This window comes from Rhipicephalus microplus, chromosome 4, assembly GCF_043290135.1.
Source record: "Rhipicephalus microplus isolate Deutch F79 chromosome 4, USDA_Rmic, whole genome shotgun sequence".
Classification (NCBI taxonomy): Eukaryota; Metazoa; Arthropoda; class Arachnida; order Ixodida; family Ixodidae; genus Rhipicephalus; species Rhipicephalus microplus.
Genome location: NC_134703.1, coordinates 199,932,927 through 199,946,224, shown reverse-complemented (window position 1 = coordinate 199,946,224; position 13,298 = coordinate 199,932,927). Strand labels below are relative to the sequence as shown.

Below are 13,298 nucleotides of genomic sequence, written 5' to 3'. Positions count from 1 at the left end.
ACACAGGAAAAAGAGTGCTAAATAGAAAAGGACAGCACAAAGAAGGAACCCTAAACAGGGCGTCTTGGGGAGCAGTTGGTTCATTCTATGCAAAAAAATTGTGCTAAAATAGATGAGGACACCACAAAAAATGAACACTTAACAGGACGTCTTGGGGAGTAGTTGGTTCATTCTAACACAGGAAAAATTGCTCTGGAATAGAAAAGGACACCACAAAGAAGGAACAATAAATTGTCCAAATAGCTTTTAAACTCTTATTTATCCTAGGTGTTCAAGATTAATCCAGATAGCCCTGCTAATACCCCTGTCACATTAAGCGTTTTAATGTCATTTGAATAGCATATCTCGAAGCAGCGCTTCGAGATAGGTAATAGTGCACTTGAAGTTGTAAAATACTATGTCTACTTAGGGCAGGTAATAACCGCAGAGCCGAACCACGAGATTGAAGTAACTAGAAGAATAAGAATGGGGTGGAGCACATTCGGCAAGCACTCTCAAATTATGACAAGTAGATTGCCACTATCCCTCAAGAGGAAGGTATATAACAGCTGTATCTTGCCGGTACTTAGCTACGGAGCAGAAACCTGGAGACTTACAAAGAGGGTTCAGCTTAAATTGAGGACGACGCAGCGAGCAATGGAAAGAAAAATGGTAGGTGTAACCTTAAGAGACAAGAAGAGAGCAGAATGGATTAGAAAACAAACAGGGGTTAAGGATATCATAGTTGAAATAAAGAAGAGGAAATGGACATGGGCCGGGCATGTAGCGCGTAGACAGGATAACCGCTGGTCATTAAGGGTAACTGACTGGATTCCCAGAGAAGGGAAGCGGGTTAGGGGGAGACAGAAGATTAGGTGGGCAGATGAGATTAAGAAGTTTGCGGGTATAAATTGGCAGCAGCAAGCACAGGACCGGGTTAACTGGCGGAACATGGAAGAGGCCTTTGTCCTGCAGTGGACGTAGTCAGGCTGATGATGATGATGATGATGAATAGAATGACATTCACATTTAATGAAATGTGGCTGCTAAACAGATTTATATAGTGGCATCAGAATGTAATGACTTAAGCAATCGATTGAGTTCGAGAAACACATTCGCCGTTGCAGTCAAGCCGTATACATACCCTCAACCTCAGATACTGCTTAAAAAAGTGGCATTATTCGGCATTTTAAATTTGACCTTCATTCATGCAAACATGCTACCATCCATGTTGCTTTTTTAAAGCGTCTATCATTTTAACAGGAAAAGAGTGCAAAAAATTCTGTGGCAAAATGGCTGTACTGTCCACCTAAGTGTGGCGTTTCGCCACCGGCAGAGTTATTCAATCATACCAGTTACAAAACTGCATTCCAATATCCAGACATGCAGTTGGCCAAGTTTTTCGGGAGTCGGCTGACTGTTGTGCCATTTGAAGGAAACAGCAGAAAACAAAAATAGTGTGTTTAATAGTGAGTGTAATGATCAATAGGTGTTGTGACAATCTGCTCACTCCCGACATCAGAATCAATGATGTGTCCAAATTTCAATACACGGAGTCTATGGGGAGTTTTGCAACTCTTACGGTTGAATAACTCTGAGTCGCTGGTGCTGTAGGCCATAATGTAAACAAGCAAACGCATCTGTGCACGTGTATGCGTGTACGTGCAATGATGGCATCAGCTGCACAAGCTCAGTGAACCCAGGTGGAGACACTTGCTTTCATTATGCTACATCAGTTTTGTCACAAGCTGTTTGCCCGCATGGACGCGCATGAGGCCGTGTTTTATGGTCTAAAATGAACAAACACCGAACACTCTGCTCTACATTATTGTTATTTGTGCGGTTGCACCGCAATCTATACCTGTGCATTTTTTACTTTGCGTTCAAAAAATTGAAATAGATGCTACATGTTTACTTTCCAGCTTTCTTTCTTTTTGTCATGCCGTGCACGCCTTGTTGCTTTTGTTAATTCTATTGGCTCTGGCAAGTGGCTAAACAGATCGTCATGGTTTATGGTGGCCACATATTTCATGATACAAAACTTTTATGCATATTTATTTTGTGAAGCTACTTTCTGCATGTCTTCGAAAATAAATAATTTCACTTTTCTATCACTCTACATTTACCTTCCCCAACTTTCCCAGCCACGCTTTATTTCTGAATTATTCACATCGATATAATGAACGAATGGCATTACGTTTTCCTGTGTAGCATCACTACGAATTGAATGGCATTCATTGCACCGAATGACATTTGTACCCAATGGCATTAGCACCTCCAGTGTGACAAGGGTATAAGGTGTACTTGTAATTACATTGTGGTTGCAAGACTTAAAACCCTAAAAATCAAATTTTCTTACTTTTCCTGTTGTGTTCTCAGGAAGCAGCCATGAAAATGGGGAAGTTGGCAACCCTGCCCTTGACGGCAAGGCGGGCACGACAGGCCATGGGTCATTTCTCTCGGCATACAACTGTAGGTGCGTGACATTTGCTCTTCTCGATTGTTCTTTTGTTATTTAAATCAGCAGGTTGGGTTCCTTTTCTCCTGGCTTTGTATTGCTTCTCTTTTACTGTACATTCCACGTGATGCTCCCATGTCAGTTGCAAAACATAAAGCCGTTCGCCTTTTTCTAATAACCAAAACTTTTGAAGGCTCAAGTAATACTTTTGTCGAGTGGGCAAGTTAGTTGCAGTTACAGGGAGCGCACTTCAGGACCTTGAATCACACCCTAGGATACCCAGTGCTTAACAGAAATGCAACGTGCACTCGCAGGAAAAATGACTTCTAGAAAGTGATTTAATTAAAAGTGACTGTTCTAACGCAATGGCGTTAGAGAGCTGGTGTCGCAGAAATTTCGCTCCTGGCGTCGGCCCCATTAGTTGTGAGTGAAAAATCGTCCGTGAGCGAAAAAGCTCACTACAGAGATCGTCGCGGAAGGCCGCTACTTGTCCATGTGTGCGCGCGCGATCACACTAAAAAAGCCACGCATTCGAAGGAAAAAAAAAGAAAGAAGTGCCCAAAGTCACGAGGTGCGGGTGACGTAGCTTCTTTGCCTCTACCACCCCTCCCTGCTTAGCTTCCAGCGCTTTCGTCGGGACGAGAGAAGAGATTCTGCAATCGCAGCATGCGACAAACCCCTTTGTAACTCCACTCGGACTGGACAGATTCTTAAAATTTTTTGCAGCATTGCATGAGGCAATAAGTTCTTCTAGTGAATTCATTCCATGGTTACTTGAAAAAGTGTTTCAGGGCCCCTTTAACGCACTTAGTTGGACAGGTATCACGACAAAAATGAGCCCATTGGGCGATTTGTAGGCGCATTTGGGAGGCCTGAAACTACGTCGAAAAAGACAGGGATAGTGCAGCCATCACCACTAAAACACACAGGAACTCTTGAACAGCTCTAAAAATAGACAACTATGTCCATCTAGTGGAGAAATATCATGCCTTCCCAGAGGCTTTGATCAAGCAAACAGCAAACACGAGATAATGCACTGCCATCTGTGAGGCATTGTGAGACTTTTTATGGCCTTCCGACATGGGGAGCGCGTGGCGTGTATCTTGGAGGCGATGCGACTCTTGCTTTAGATAAAAAACCTGTATGTACCATTCCCGCACGTATTCTACTACAATCTACTGTGTGTGTATGTAACAAAACATATTAATAAGTATGCACTTAGCGGTTGAAGGGTGCACTAGGGGCCGGATTTCGCTATCGCGTTTAACTTCTAAAGGTCCCCCAATTTTTTATATTGTATTATTAATAAAATTGAGAAGGAACAAAGAGAAATACAATGTGCAATACAAACCACTTGAGTCTGTAGAAAGAAACATGTTGAGATTGTGGATGTGCTTGAAGACGTGCACAAAGAAGAGAGCGCACATCCACAAGAAGAGAGCGCACATCCAACTAGTCCAACCAAGTTATGTAAAAAAAACACAATATTTATGAAAGGAAATTGGCCGCTAGTTGCGTGTGTAATAACCTTATTTCTTTAATGTGCTGTTTTGCTTCTCACTAAACAGAAATAGTTTTATTAAAGGTTAATAAACAAGCAAAATGAGTGCCTGTGTCCTTTTTATATTACGTATTTCTACCATTGAAGCGGCTATAAGGGAGGCTGTGTACTCAGTCAGCTAATTGTTTTTCATAAAACTGCTCCATTATCTGTGAGTGACACTTCATACGTGATGTTAAGGTCTAGCGAAGTGCACTTAGATGAATGACGCTCTTTGTAAGTGCACCGAACTTGCCTGCCTGTACGACTGTTTTTGTTGGAAACCCCATTTGAGCTCTCCTATGTAACAGGGGAGGCCTACAGTAAAAGATTTGTGCTTGAACATCTGCTGTACTTTTCCCATTACATTAATGTAATATTGATATTAATAGTAACACCTTTACCTCAGAATGACAGATGGCTGAGCTAGTTTGTAGGAATTCATGTTAAAGAGACTGGGCGTGAAGTTGACACCCCAAAAATGTTAATTAAGAACTGAAGTGGTACATAGTTGCAAAAAAAAAGTACACACAAAGACTTGTGTGCGCATGCCCAGGCCAGAGGCCAACTTAATTCAGCGTGTATGGTTGTCCATTTCAGAGATCTTCACTTCGATACCTTAAAGATCACAGTTAGGGGGTATTACATAAGGGGTGGGTTAACAAATGTGGGTCACAGAGAGTGACCTTGATATGCAGTTATATTGTCCACAAAAGTTGATGAACACTCGATGATTGCAAAGTCACGGAGGAGGCTATTGCAGTCCACTGCTGTGCAAAGAAAGAATGATGTGGCAAAAGTAGTAGTGCGAGCACGTGTGCTTGCAAATGAATAAGGACAAGTCGTGCGATGAAATATGCGCGATGTTGGGATGATGTAAGTTTCTTGATTGAAGAAACTGTGAAGGAATTTGTGCAGCAAGCATAGAGTGGTGATGCGGTGACGCACGCAATTAGCAACATCACTTTCACGTTTAGGAATGATATATACTAATTAAATCATTTGAGTATGAAGAATGGATGAACCTGGCAGCACAATTTCATACAGATTTTAGTTCGTTAATTAAGTATGCCTAGTGCAGGCTCCAGATGAGCGCTGCATATTCTAGTTTGGATCTGATGAGGTATTTGTACGTGAGAAGTTTTATGTTTGGTGGTGCGTGATGCAAATGATGTTTTAGATAACCAAGTATCTGTTTGTGGATGATATGATGTTGTTGATGAGTGCGTTTCAGGAAAGGTCAGACGTTAAGGTGACATGTAGTTATTCATATGATTGAACCTGTGAAACAGTGGGATTAGAGATTAAGTGTGAGGGCGTTAAAGGATGATGCTGGCGATGAAATGAAACGAGTTTGCATTTAGTGGGATTAAGCTTTGTCAGCCAAAGATCATACCACTCTTGTGCAAAGTTAAGGTCTTGTTGGAGGGCAGTTTGATCAGAAAAGTTGGTAACTGTGCAATACATGGCGCAATCATTCGCAAATAAACGGATACGAAAAGACAGAGAAGACACATGCATGGAAAGATGGTTAATATATATTAGAAACAAGAGGGGTGTGAGGGCGTTAAAGGATGATGCTGGCGATGAAATGAAACGAGTTTGCATTTAGTAGGATTAAGCTTTATCAGCCAAAGATCACACCACTCTTGTGCAAGGTTAAGGTCTTGTTGGAGGGCAAATTGATCAGAAAAGTTGGTAACTGTGCAATACATGGCGTAATCATTCACAAATAAAGGGATACGGGAAGACAGAGAAGACACATGGATGGAAAGATGGTTAATATATATTAGAAACAAGAGGGGTGAGAGCACAGACCCTTGGGGGTACTGAGAGGAATCTAGATCGGTTACTTTTCAGTGGGACAAACTGGAAGCAGTTTGTAATTGTGTGATACATGCGAGAATGTTGGGGTGCAGGTTCAGCTGGGCAAGCTTTAGTAGTAGGCGTTTATGGGGTACGTTATCGAACGCTTTTACGAAGTAAAGAAAGATTGCATCTGTCTGAAAGGAATTATCAAGTTTGCAATGTAGATCATGAATAAATATAGTGAGTTGTGTTCTACTACATGAGAATTTACTGGGAAAAATGAAAAAATTGTTAGTCTCAAGAAAGTGCATCATGTGAGAGTATATAACGTGTTCCATGATTTTACATGGGACGCTTGTTAAAGAAATACAGTCGACTCCTCTTAAATGGAACTCGAAGGGTATCCATAAAACTGTTCCATTTATCAGAAGTTTCATTTAAATAAAGTACACTTATTTAGTGAACCAAGACCTTTATTCAAATTATACAAACCTCACCTTACTCATGAGAATGAGTAGAAGAAAAAAAAGAGTGAAGAGTGGTTTGTTTGGCAAGCTTGAGTTGTTTTTTCACAAGGTACGCACCCATGCCTGACAAACTAGCTAGAAATTCTGGACAAGCTTCATGCTCAAAATAGCGCTGCAAAAGTTCAACAGCCTCTTAAGCTGATCGGTCTGGTGGCACCACTGCACTGGCAGTATTGTCATCACATTCATCGCTGGAAGGTTGATCCTCATCTTGCACTTCGGCAATCATTTCCTCGACAGTCTCTTCACGACACGTACGAACATTTTCATCAATTGATTCGTAGTCCTGCAGCGTGAAAGGGGCAGAGGGTACGACCTGACTGAATACTGTCTCAATGTCCGCATCAGCAGGGCTTTTTTCTTCATCAGGTACTGCTTTCTTGTGCTTGAAAGCCAGCATGATTAAGCATCTGTGTATTGTTGTTGCCTTCACTTGCTCCCAGACACAAGTCAAAATGTGGATGCCTGCCAATAATCTATGCTGTAGCATTTCCCGCTGCCTGCTCTATGCAGCATTTGATGGAGCAATTGTCTGCGGTAATGAACTTCAATGTTCTGAATAACCCCTCGATTCATTGGCTAGATCACGGCCATTGCATTGCAAGAACTCCAGAGTGATGGCTTGGAATACTTGAATCTGACCGTGGGCTGGGCAGTTATCCACGTTGAAGACAACCTTCCTGCCTTGTCTAGTAAATCTTGCACCTTCCTCCCGAAGCCAGTTTTCGACAATGGCCAAGGTCATCCACGCTTTTCTGTTCCATGGTACACAACGGGAAGGTGTCGAACGCCTTTGAAACAACGTGGGTGCCTTGGTTTTCCTGTTACCAACAGCTTCAATTTCTCATCTCTTGCTGTGTTTGCACCCACCAGCACAGTGATGCGATCTTTGCTGCGTTTTTCTCCATTACAGGCTTTGCCTTTGAAGGTGAGAGTCATTGATGGAAACGCCGTATAAAAAAGACCCATCTGGTCGACGGTGAAGACGTCTCCTGGCTCAAAGCTAATCAAAATTTTCTTAAACCGCCCCTGTTGCCAGTCGATGCAAATGTCCCTGTTGACTACACCATTCTCACCTGAGATTGATTTCAAGACTAGGCCATGGCGTGTTTCGAAGCGGCTGAGCCGTCCGTCGCTTAGGGCAAAGGTGACACCCATTTGCGTGGTGATCTCTCGAGCTTTCTGCTCGAGAATCGGTCCGCTTATGGGCAAATTGGAACTCCGTACACGCTTGAACCACAGAAAAAGAAGTTTTCTAGTTGTTCATAAGGCGTCGTCCGCATCTGTTTAGATGTAATGGTCCCATTCTTAACAGTGCCTTCAATCTTTCCTCTGTCTTTCCAGATCCGCGACAGCGTCGATTTCGAGATGTATTTTTTCGCCACCTCTATCTTAGGCAGGCCACTTCGATTGAGCTCCTGAAGAATTTGCAGCTTTTCTTCAAGCGAGAGTGTATGGGGCGGCCGCTTGCTTTCCATCAGGCTGAAATGACACAATGATCCACCACACTTCGCTGCACAAATAGGCCTAACGCACAATTGACTCGCCGACCTGGCTGCGTGTTTGACTACCGTATGCTGGAGAACGCGCACGAGAGAAGAGAGACGCCCATGTCGTCTGCTATGGCGCTCATTGGCAGCGGCTACCACGAACGTCATTTCCACGTTCAGTGCTGTTTCTTGGGATTTCCACGGCAGCAGCCAAGGCCACCGCGGACTCGCTACCGGTACTGAGAGCAGCTATGTGTGTGGTGTGTTTTGTGAATCAGATTCCTTTTGGGTTGTTTCCGAACTACAAAAACATTGAGTAAACAGTCTCGGGCAAACTGCGTTGGGGGTGTACTGAGAGCAGCTGTGTGGTGTGTTTTGTGAATCAGATGGCTTTTGTGTTGTTTCCGATCTACTGAAACCGTAAGTAATCAGTCTTGGGTAAATTGCATAGACAGACTGCGCACAAGACGTGTTTGTTTGCCGCAGTGTCGCTAGCATCAGGGCTCGCGTTTTCCCGTAGATTCCGCAGCATGTTCGTCACGGCTGTTAAACGCATGTCAAGTTTTAATCCTGTCGGCTTATTAAATTGTTGCAGGTACGGCTGTACGTCACCGTTCATGTTTTGAGCAACTTCGAGGCTACCGACGGTCTTGCCTACACAATCGATGCATATCGTTAGTAATTGCGAGTTTAAACTATCAAGTGCTCATAATACGCCCCTGATTGGTTTTTTACCTGCAGCAAGAGCGGCGCAAAAACGTGTAGCAGTTGTTCAATTACTGAGTATGTACTGTTTTAAAATTAACTGCCTAGTTACTTGACATTGCAGTGTCGGTTCGTGATGCCTGTCGCAGTTTGGCGGACTTTGTGCAGCAGTCCAAATACTGCAAATGTATACCTTGAAGGTGACTGTGGGTAATATTTGAAGCAAAATCAGGGAGATATGGGGTAATTTCACTGCAAAACAAAAACCAGATTTGAGAACATGTGCGTGGCTCCCGACTGTATTACTGCGATGATACTGAGCAGCTTACTACAATGACGAATAGGAAAAAAGATACATCACAGGCAGATGGTGCGAAAGAAAGCTAAATGACGGTTAAGAGTGACTTTAGTTTTCAATAAGTTTCTGCAAGAGTATGTTTATGCCAGATATTTTATTCGTATTACTTCCAAGGCTTGAGGGCATCGCAGGAGGGAGTAGAAAATTCAATGCACACAAATAAAGTTAGCATTATTGATTTCTAACTATACAGTGTTACGTGCTTCAGAGATGATCAGGTGTTGTATTATAAGCAAGTACTAATGGACAGAGAAAGTAAAAATCATATGAATAATGTCATCGGCTTCCTCCAGTCTCGGCACGTTTTTTAAAATTTTTCATTGCAACCAACTCACTTTATTATTTCTACGCTTCCACATTAAGCCTCCGCTGTAAGTCACTCTTGCTGCCTTGATGTGGAGGGCTTCAGACAGGCAACATGCATATTCACAATAAGCTCCCAGCAGTTTTTCTGAACTCTGGGACCTGCTAATGTGATATTTTCAGAAATATTTGTTGTAAAAAACTTGACATATAGTGACTTCAACACGTAAGCTTTGGTCAAGTGTAAACAGTGTTTTCAGAAACAGAATGAAAAAAGTTCACTTGCATTAGCGAACTGAACTGGGCTGGTTGGTATGTACATTACAAAATGTTGGATTTAGACAAGTTAGTACAGATCTGTTCAAAACTCGCAAGTACAAGCGAGCACTGGAAACTGCTCCAAACATCAACGGCAGCGTACGGCCGTTAGATGTGGCCGTTAGAATGGGGACTAAAGCTACCACTACTCGGGATTAAAACTTGGGCATGAGATAAACACACGTGGCTAAAAACGAGCTCCCCACGCTATGGAACCCCGCGATTGCGGCCATACGTCTCGCTCGAATGCGTAAATCTTGTCCGTCTACTACTCGTCGTAATGCCATGAGTGTGCAGATGCGGCCTGTCCACGCAGTCAGCCCCGACACTGTTTACTTACAGCTTCAGTAGTTTGGAAACAACCCCAAAGAATTCGGATCACTGGCATATTGACACAACGCAGCACCGCAATCACCTGTTCTTCACCCCGCGAGAGTGGCAATGGCGGCAAGGACACATGAGGGCGTGAAACATTGCGCGAAAATGACGTTTGCAGCGCTGGTAGCCAATAAGTGCCGTAGCAGACGACATGGGCGTCTCTCCTCTCTTGTGCGCGTTCCCCAGCATACGATTGTCAAACACACGAAGTACTAAGAAAGAAAGAAAGAATAAGATTTATTTGATCTTGACAACTTCAAGAAAGGTACAGGAGCTAAAGGCGAACAACGCCTGACAGGGGCCCCGGTACCCGTAACATGTTACAACATCATATTACATGGCATAATAGTAGTTCATTGGCAGTAAACAAAAATATAAAAAAATCGTTACACATTTGATATACAATGCGTTAGGAATACAAAGTCTTTCGCATTCGTACGTCCACATAGTTACTGTGCTTTTTTTTTTTTTTTTTTTTAATAGACAGAGGCATAAGATAACAAAAGGAGTATTGATATCAGCACACAATCAAGCTCAATCAAACGCATGGAATGCAATAGTATACATAGATACATACACATACATCCATATATATATACATATATATATATACATACATATATACATACACATATATATACACATACACACATATATACATACACACATATATATACATACACACACACATACACACACATATATACACACATATATACACCTACATACACATATATACACACATATATATACACACATATACATACACATATATACACATACACATATATACACACATACACACACATATACCCACACACACATGTGTTGCAATAGTCATTCTCTCAAAGCCTGTGCAAGTAACAGTTCCTTCACCTTATTTTTAAATGCATTTCTAGTCGTGAAGAATTCAATATGACCTTCTAGCTTATTCAGGATCATTAGTACTTGGTGGCTGGTTGTTTGTGTACCATAGTTAGTCCTGGTTTTTAATGTTCGTCTTCTCTTCAGTCTCATGTCGTATGGGACTTCATTACTGCTGCTGTCGTCTAGATATAGTGCATTGGAATGTATATACTGCAGTAGTTTGAAGTCATAAACTTTGTTTGCTTGAAGCATTTGATATTTTAAAAATAACGGTGACGTGCTTAATTGGTACCATGGCCCCTGATAACTTTCATAAATGCGCAGTATCATTTTTTGTAGACGAATAATCCTATTGTAGTTGGTTTTTGTAGTGGTACCCCAGACCAGTATTCCGTAGCATAGTCTAGAGTAGAACAATGAATTATATAGGTTTTGCTTCAACCAGATAGGTATCAAGGGTGCAATTTTATACTAGAACCTTCAGTAAACAGTCTCCGGCAAACTGCGTCAGGGGTGTACTGAGAGCAGCTGTGTGGTGTGTTTTGTGAATCAGATTAACACACGAAGTACTAAAACCTTCAGTAAACAGTCTCCGGCAAACTGCGTCAGGGGTGTACTGAGAGCAGCTGTGTGGTGTTTTGTGAATCAGATTGCTTTTGTGTTATTTCCGATCTACTGAAACCGTAAGTAAACAGTCTTGGGTAAATTGCATAGACAAACTGCGCACAAGACGTATTTGTTTGCCGCAGCGTCGCTAGCGTCAGGGCTCGGGTTTTCCCATAGATCCCGCAGTATGTTCGTCAGGGCTGTTAAACGACCTGGCTCCCACAGCCACAAGCGAGAATGGCTACTGGATTGGCTTGTCTCAATCTGAAGGTGTTGCCATGGTTGTGAGACTACCTTTGGCATGAACAAGTTTATGCTGTGTTTGGAGTTTGTGCCGTTTAACCGTAGGTGACTCATAAGCAGTGTTTCGATTAGCCGATGAAATTTACTGTGCAACCAGCGCCTATATTTTTAGATGCCTGCTGCGTTGCCCACTCTCCCATTGTCCTTGCTTTGCCGCGACCACTTCTCGGGTCCACCACAAGGCGGCGCGAGCTTCTGACACTACCTGTTCAGTCAGGGTACACTTTCGTGGTAGAGTAAAAAGTGCGGAAAGCCCGTACTTGCCAGCTTTTTTTTTTATTGTATCTGCGAGGTCATCTGCAGAACTAAAGTTTATTGTCGACTTGAAAATGTATAAAGCAGAGGATCCAAGAATGCAACAAACAAAAACATTAGGATGACGGCAGAAAAGAGCCAGTATGATGAATTTATTCAATTAATTTCTTTATAAATACTGTAATCTTTTACAAGATCTTGGCAGCTTGGTACTATACATACATATAAGTGCATAAAACAGAAAAATAACAAGGGAAAACAATCCATGTGTTTGCACATGAGTTTAAAAGAACAAAACAAACAGGCAAGTGATGTTACTTCAACATTCTTCAAATCAAACAGACAATGACTTAGCATCAATAAAAAAGGAATAAAATAGGAAACGCATGAAAAACATCTCAGCTAGGCAAGAAAATTCTTCCTAGTGAAAGACATGGTCTTGTAGGAAACAAAATTAAACTCCATTTATAAAAAAGTTAATCAAGCAGAAGCACCACTTTCATATAATAAGCACTGAATATAAAACAAACATATCAGCTTGTAGGAAAGGCACTGTTGATGAAGCACATATGCACGCATAAAAAAGGCAAAGAGGAACCACATGCATCACTCTATACAAACGATTCAAAGTTTGAGCACTTTGCGCGACAGTGGCTTTTTTTAATATAATTTGGCCACTGCATTTCGGTCAGTGATGTCCAATGCGTGGTTAGAAAGCAATGGTTTTATAAATTTTTTGCATATCAATTCCACAAAACTTCTGCGGCTTTCATCACATTGATCACATCGCAACACAGGTAAATTTGTCACAATATTGATGCTGTGCTTCATGCACTTCTCAAGAGACTTTCGCAAATATTTGCGGTCAGACAGCATAATGTCTATACCGCTTAAGAGCATGCAATACTCTGATAAGCTGCTGTGTGGGATAGAACAGACCACCTCTGTCTTGGTGTGCGATCAGCCCATCCATACCAAAGTCCCCTTTCAGCTTCTGGATTAGAGATATGCAACTGTCACACAGTTTTTTCACTCACTACACGAGATATGTATCCAGCGACAAGTGGGATGTTAGAGATATGCAACTGTCACACAGTTTTTTCACTCACTACACGAGATATGTATCCAGCGACTAGTGCGATGGCAGCCATGTGTGGAGTAGGTAGGAAACTGCTTGTCGACATGCACAGTTCTCGAAGTGCTTGCTGAGCAAGCTTCACATTTACAGATACCACGACTGTGCTGCCATCCACTTGAGGGACAGTTACTGCTCGTGAAGAGCAGAATGATGCAGAACTGCTCACGTTACTTTTCTGTGATGCTGCAATGATTCCCGTCTTCAGCATGTTCTCTACCCCACAGAGGGCACTTCGCACGTCCATGACGTCGTTGCAGCCTGCTG

At 42.3% G+C, this 13,298-nt stretch overlaps 1 protein-coding gene across 3 annotated transcripts in view; it reads left to right on the top strand.

Annotated features, from left to right (window-relative positions):
* The window catches only part of LOC119172524 (uncharacterized), a 176,247-nt gene that overhangs the window by 134,586 nt on the left and 28,363 nt on the right, over positions 1-13,298 (top strand). For all 3 annotated transcript variants that reach the window (XM_037423668.2, XM_037423666.2, XM_037423667.2), the window contains one exon: positions 2,359-2,455. In XM_037423668.2, the coding sequence (XP_037279565.2) occupies positions 2,359-2,455 (97 nt within the window). The remainder of the gene's footprint in view (positions 1-2,358; positions 2,456-13,298) is intronic.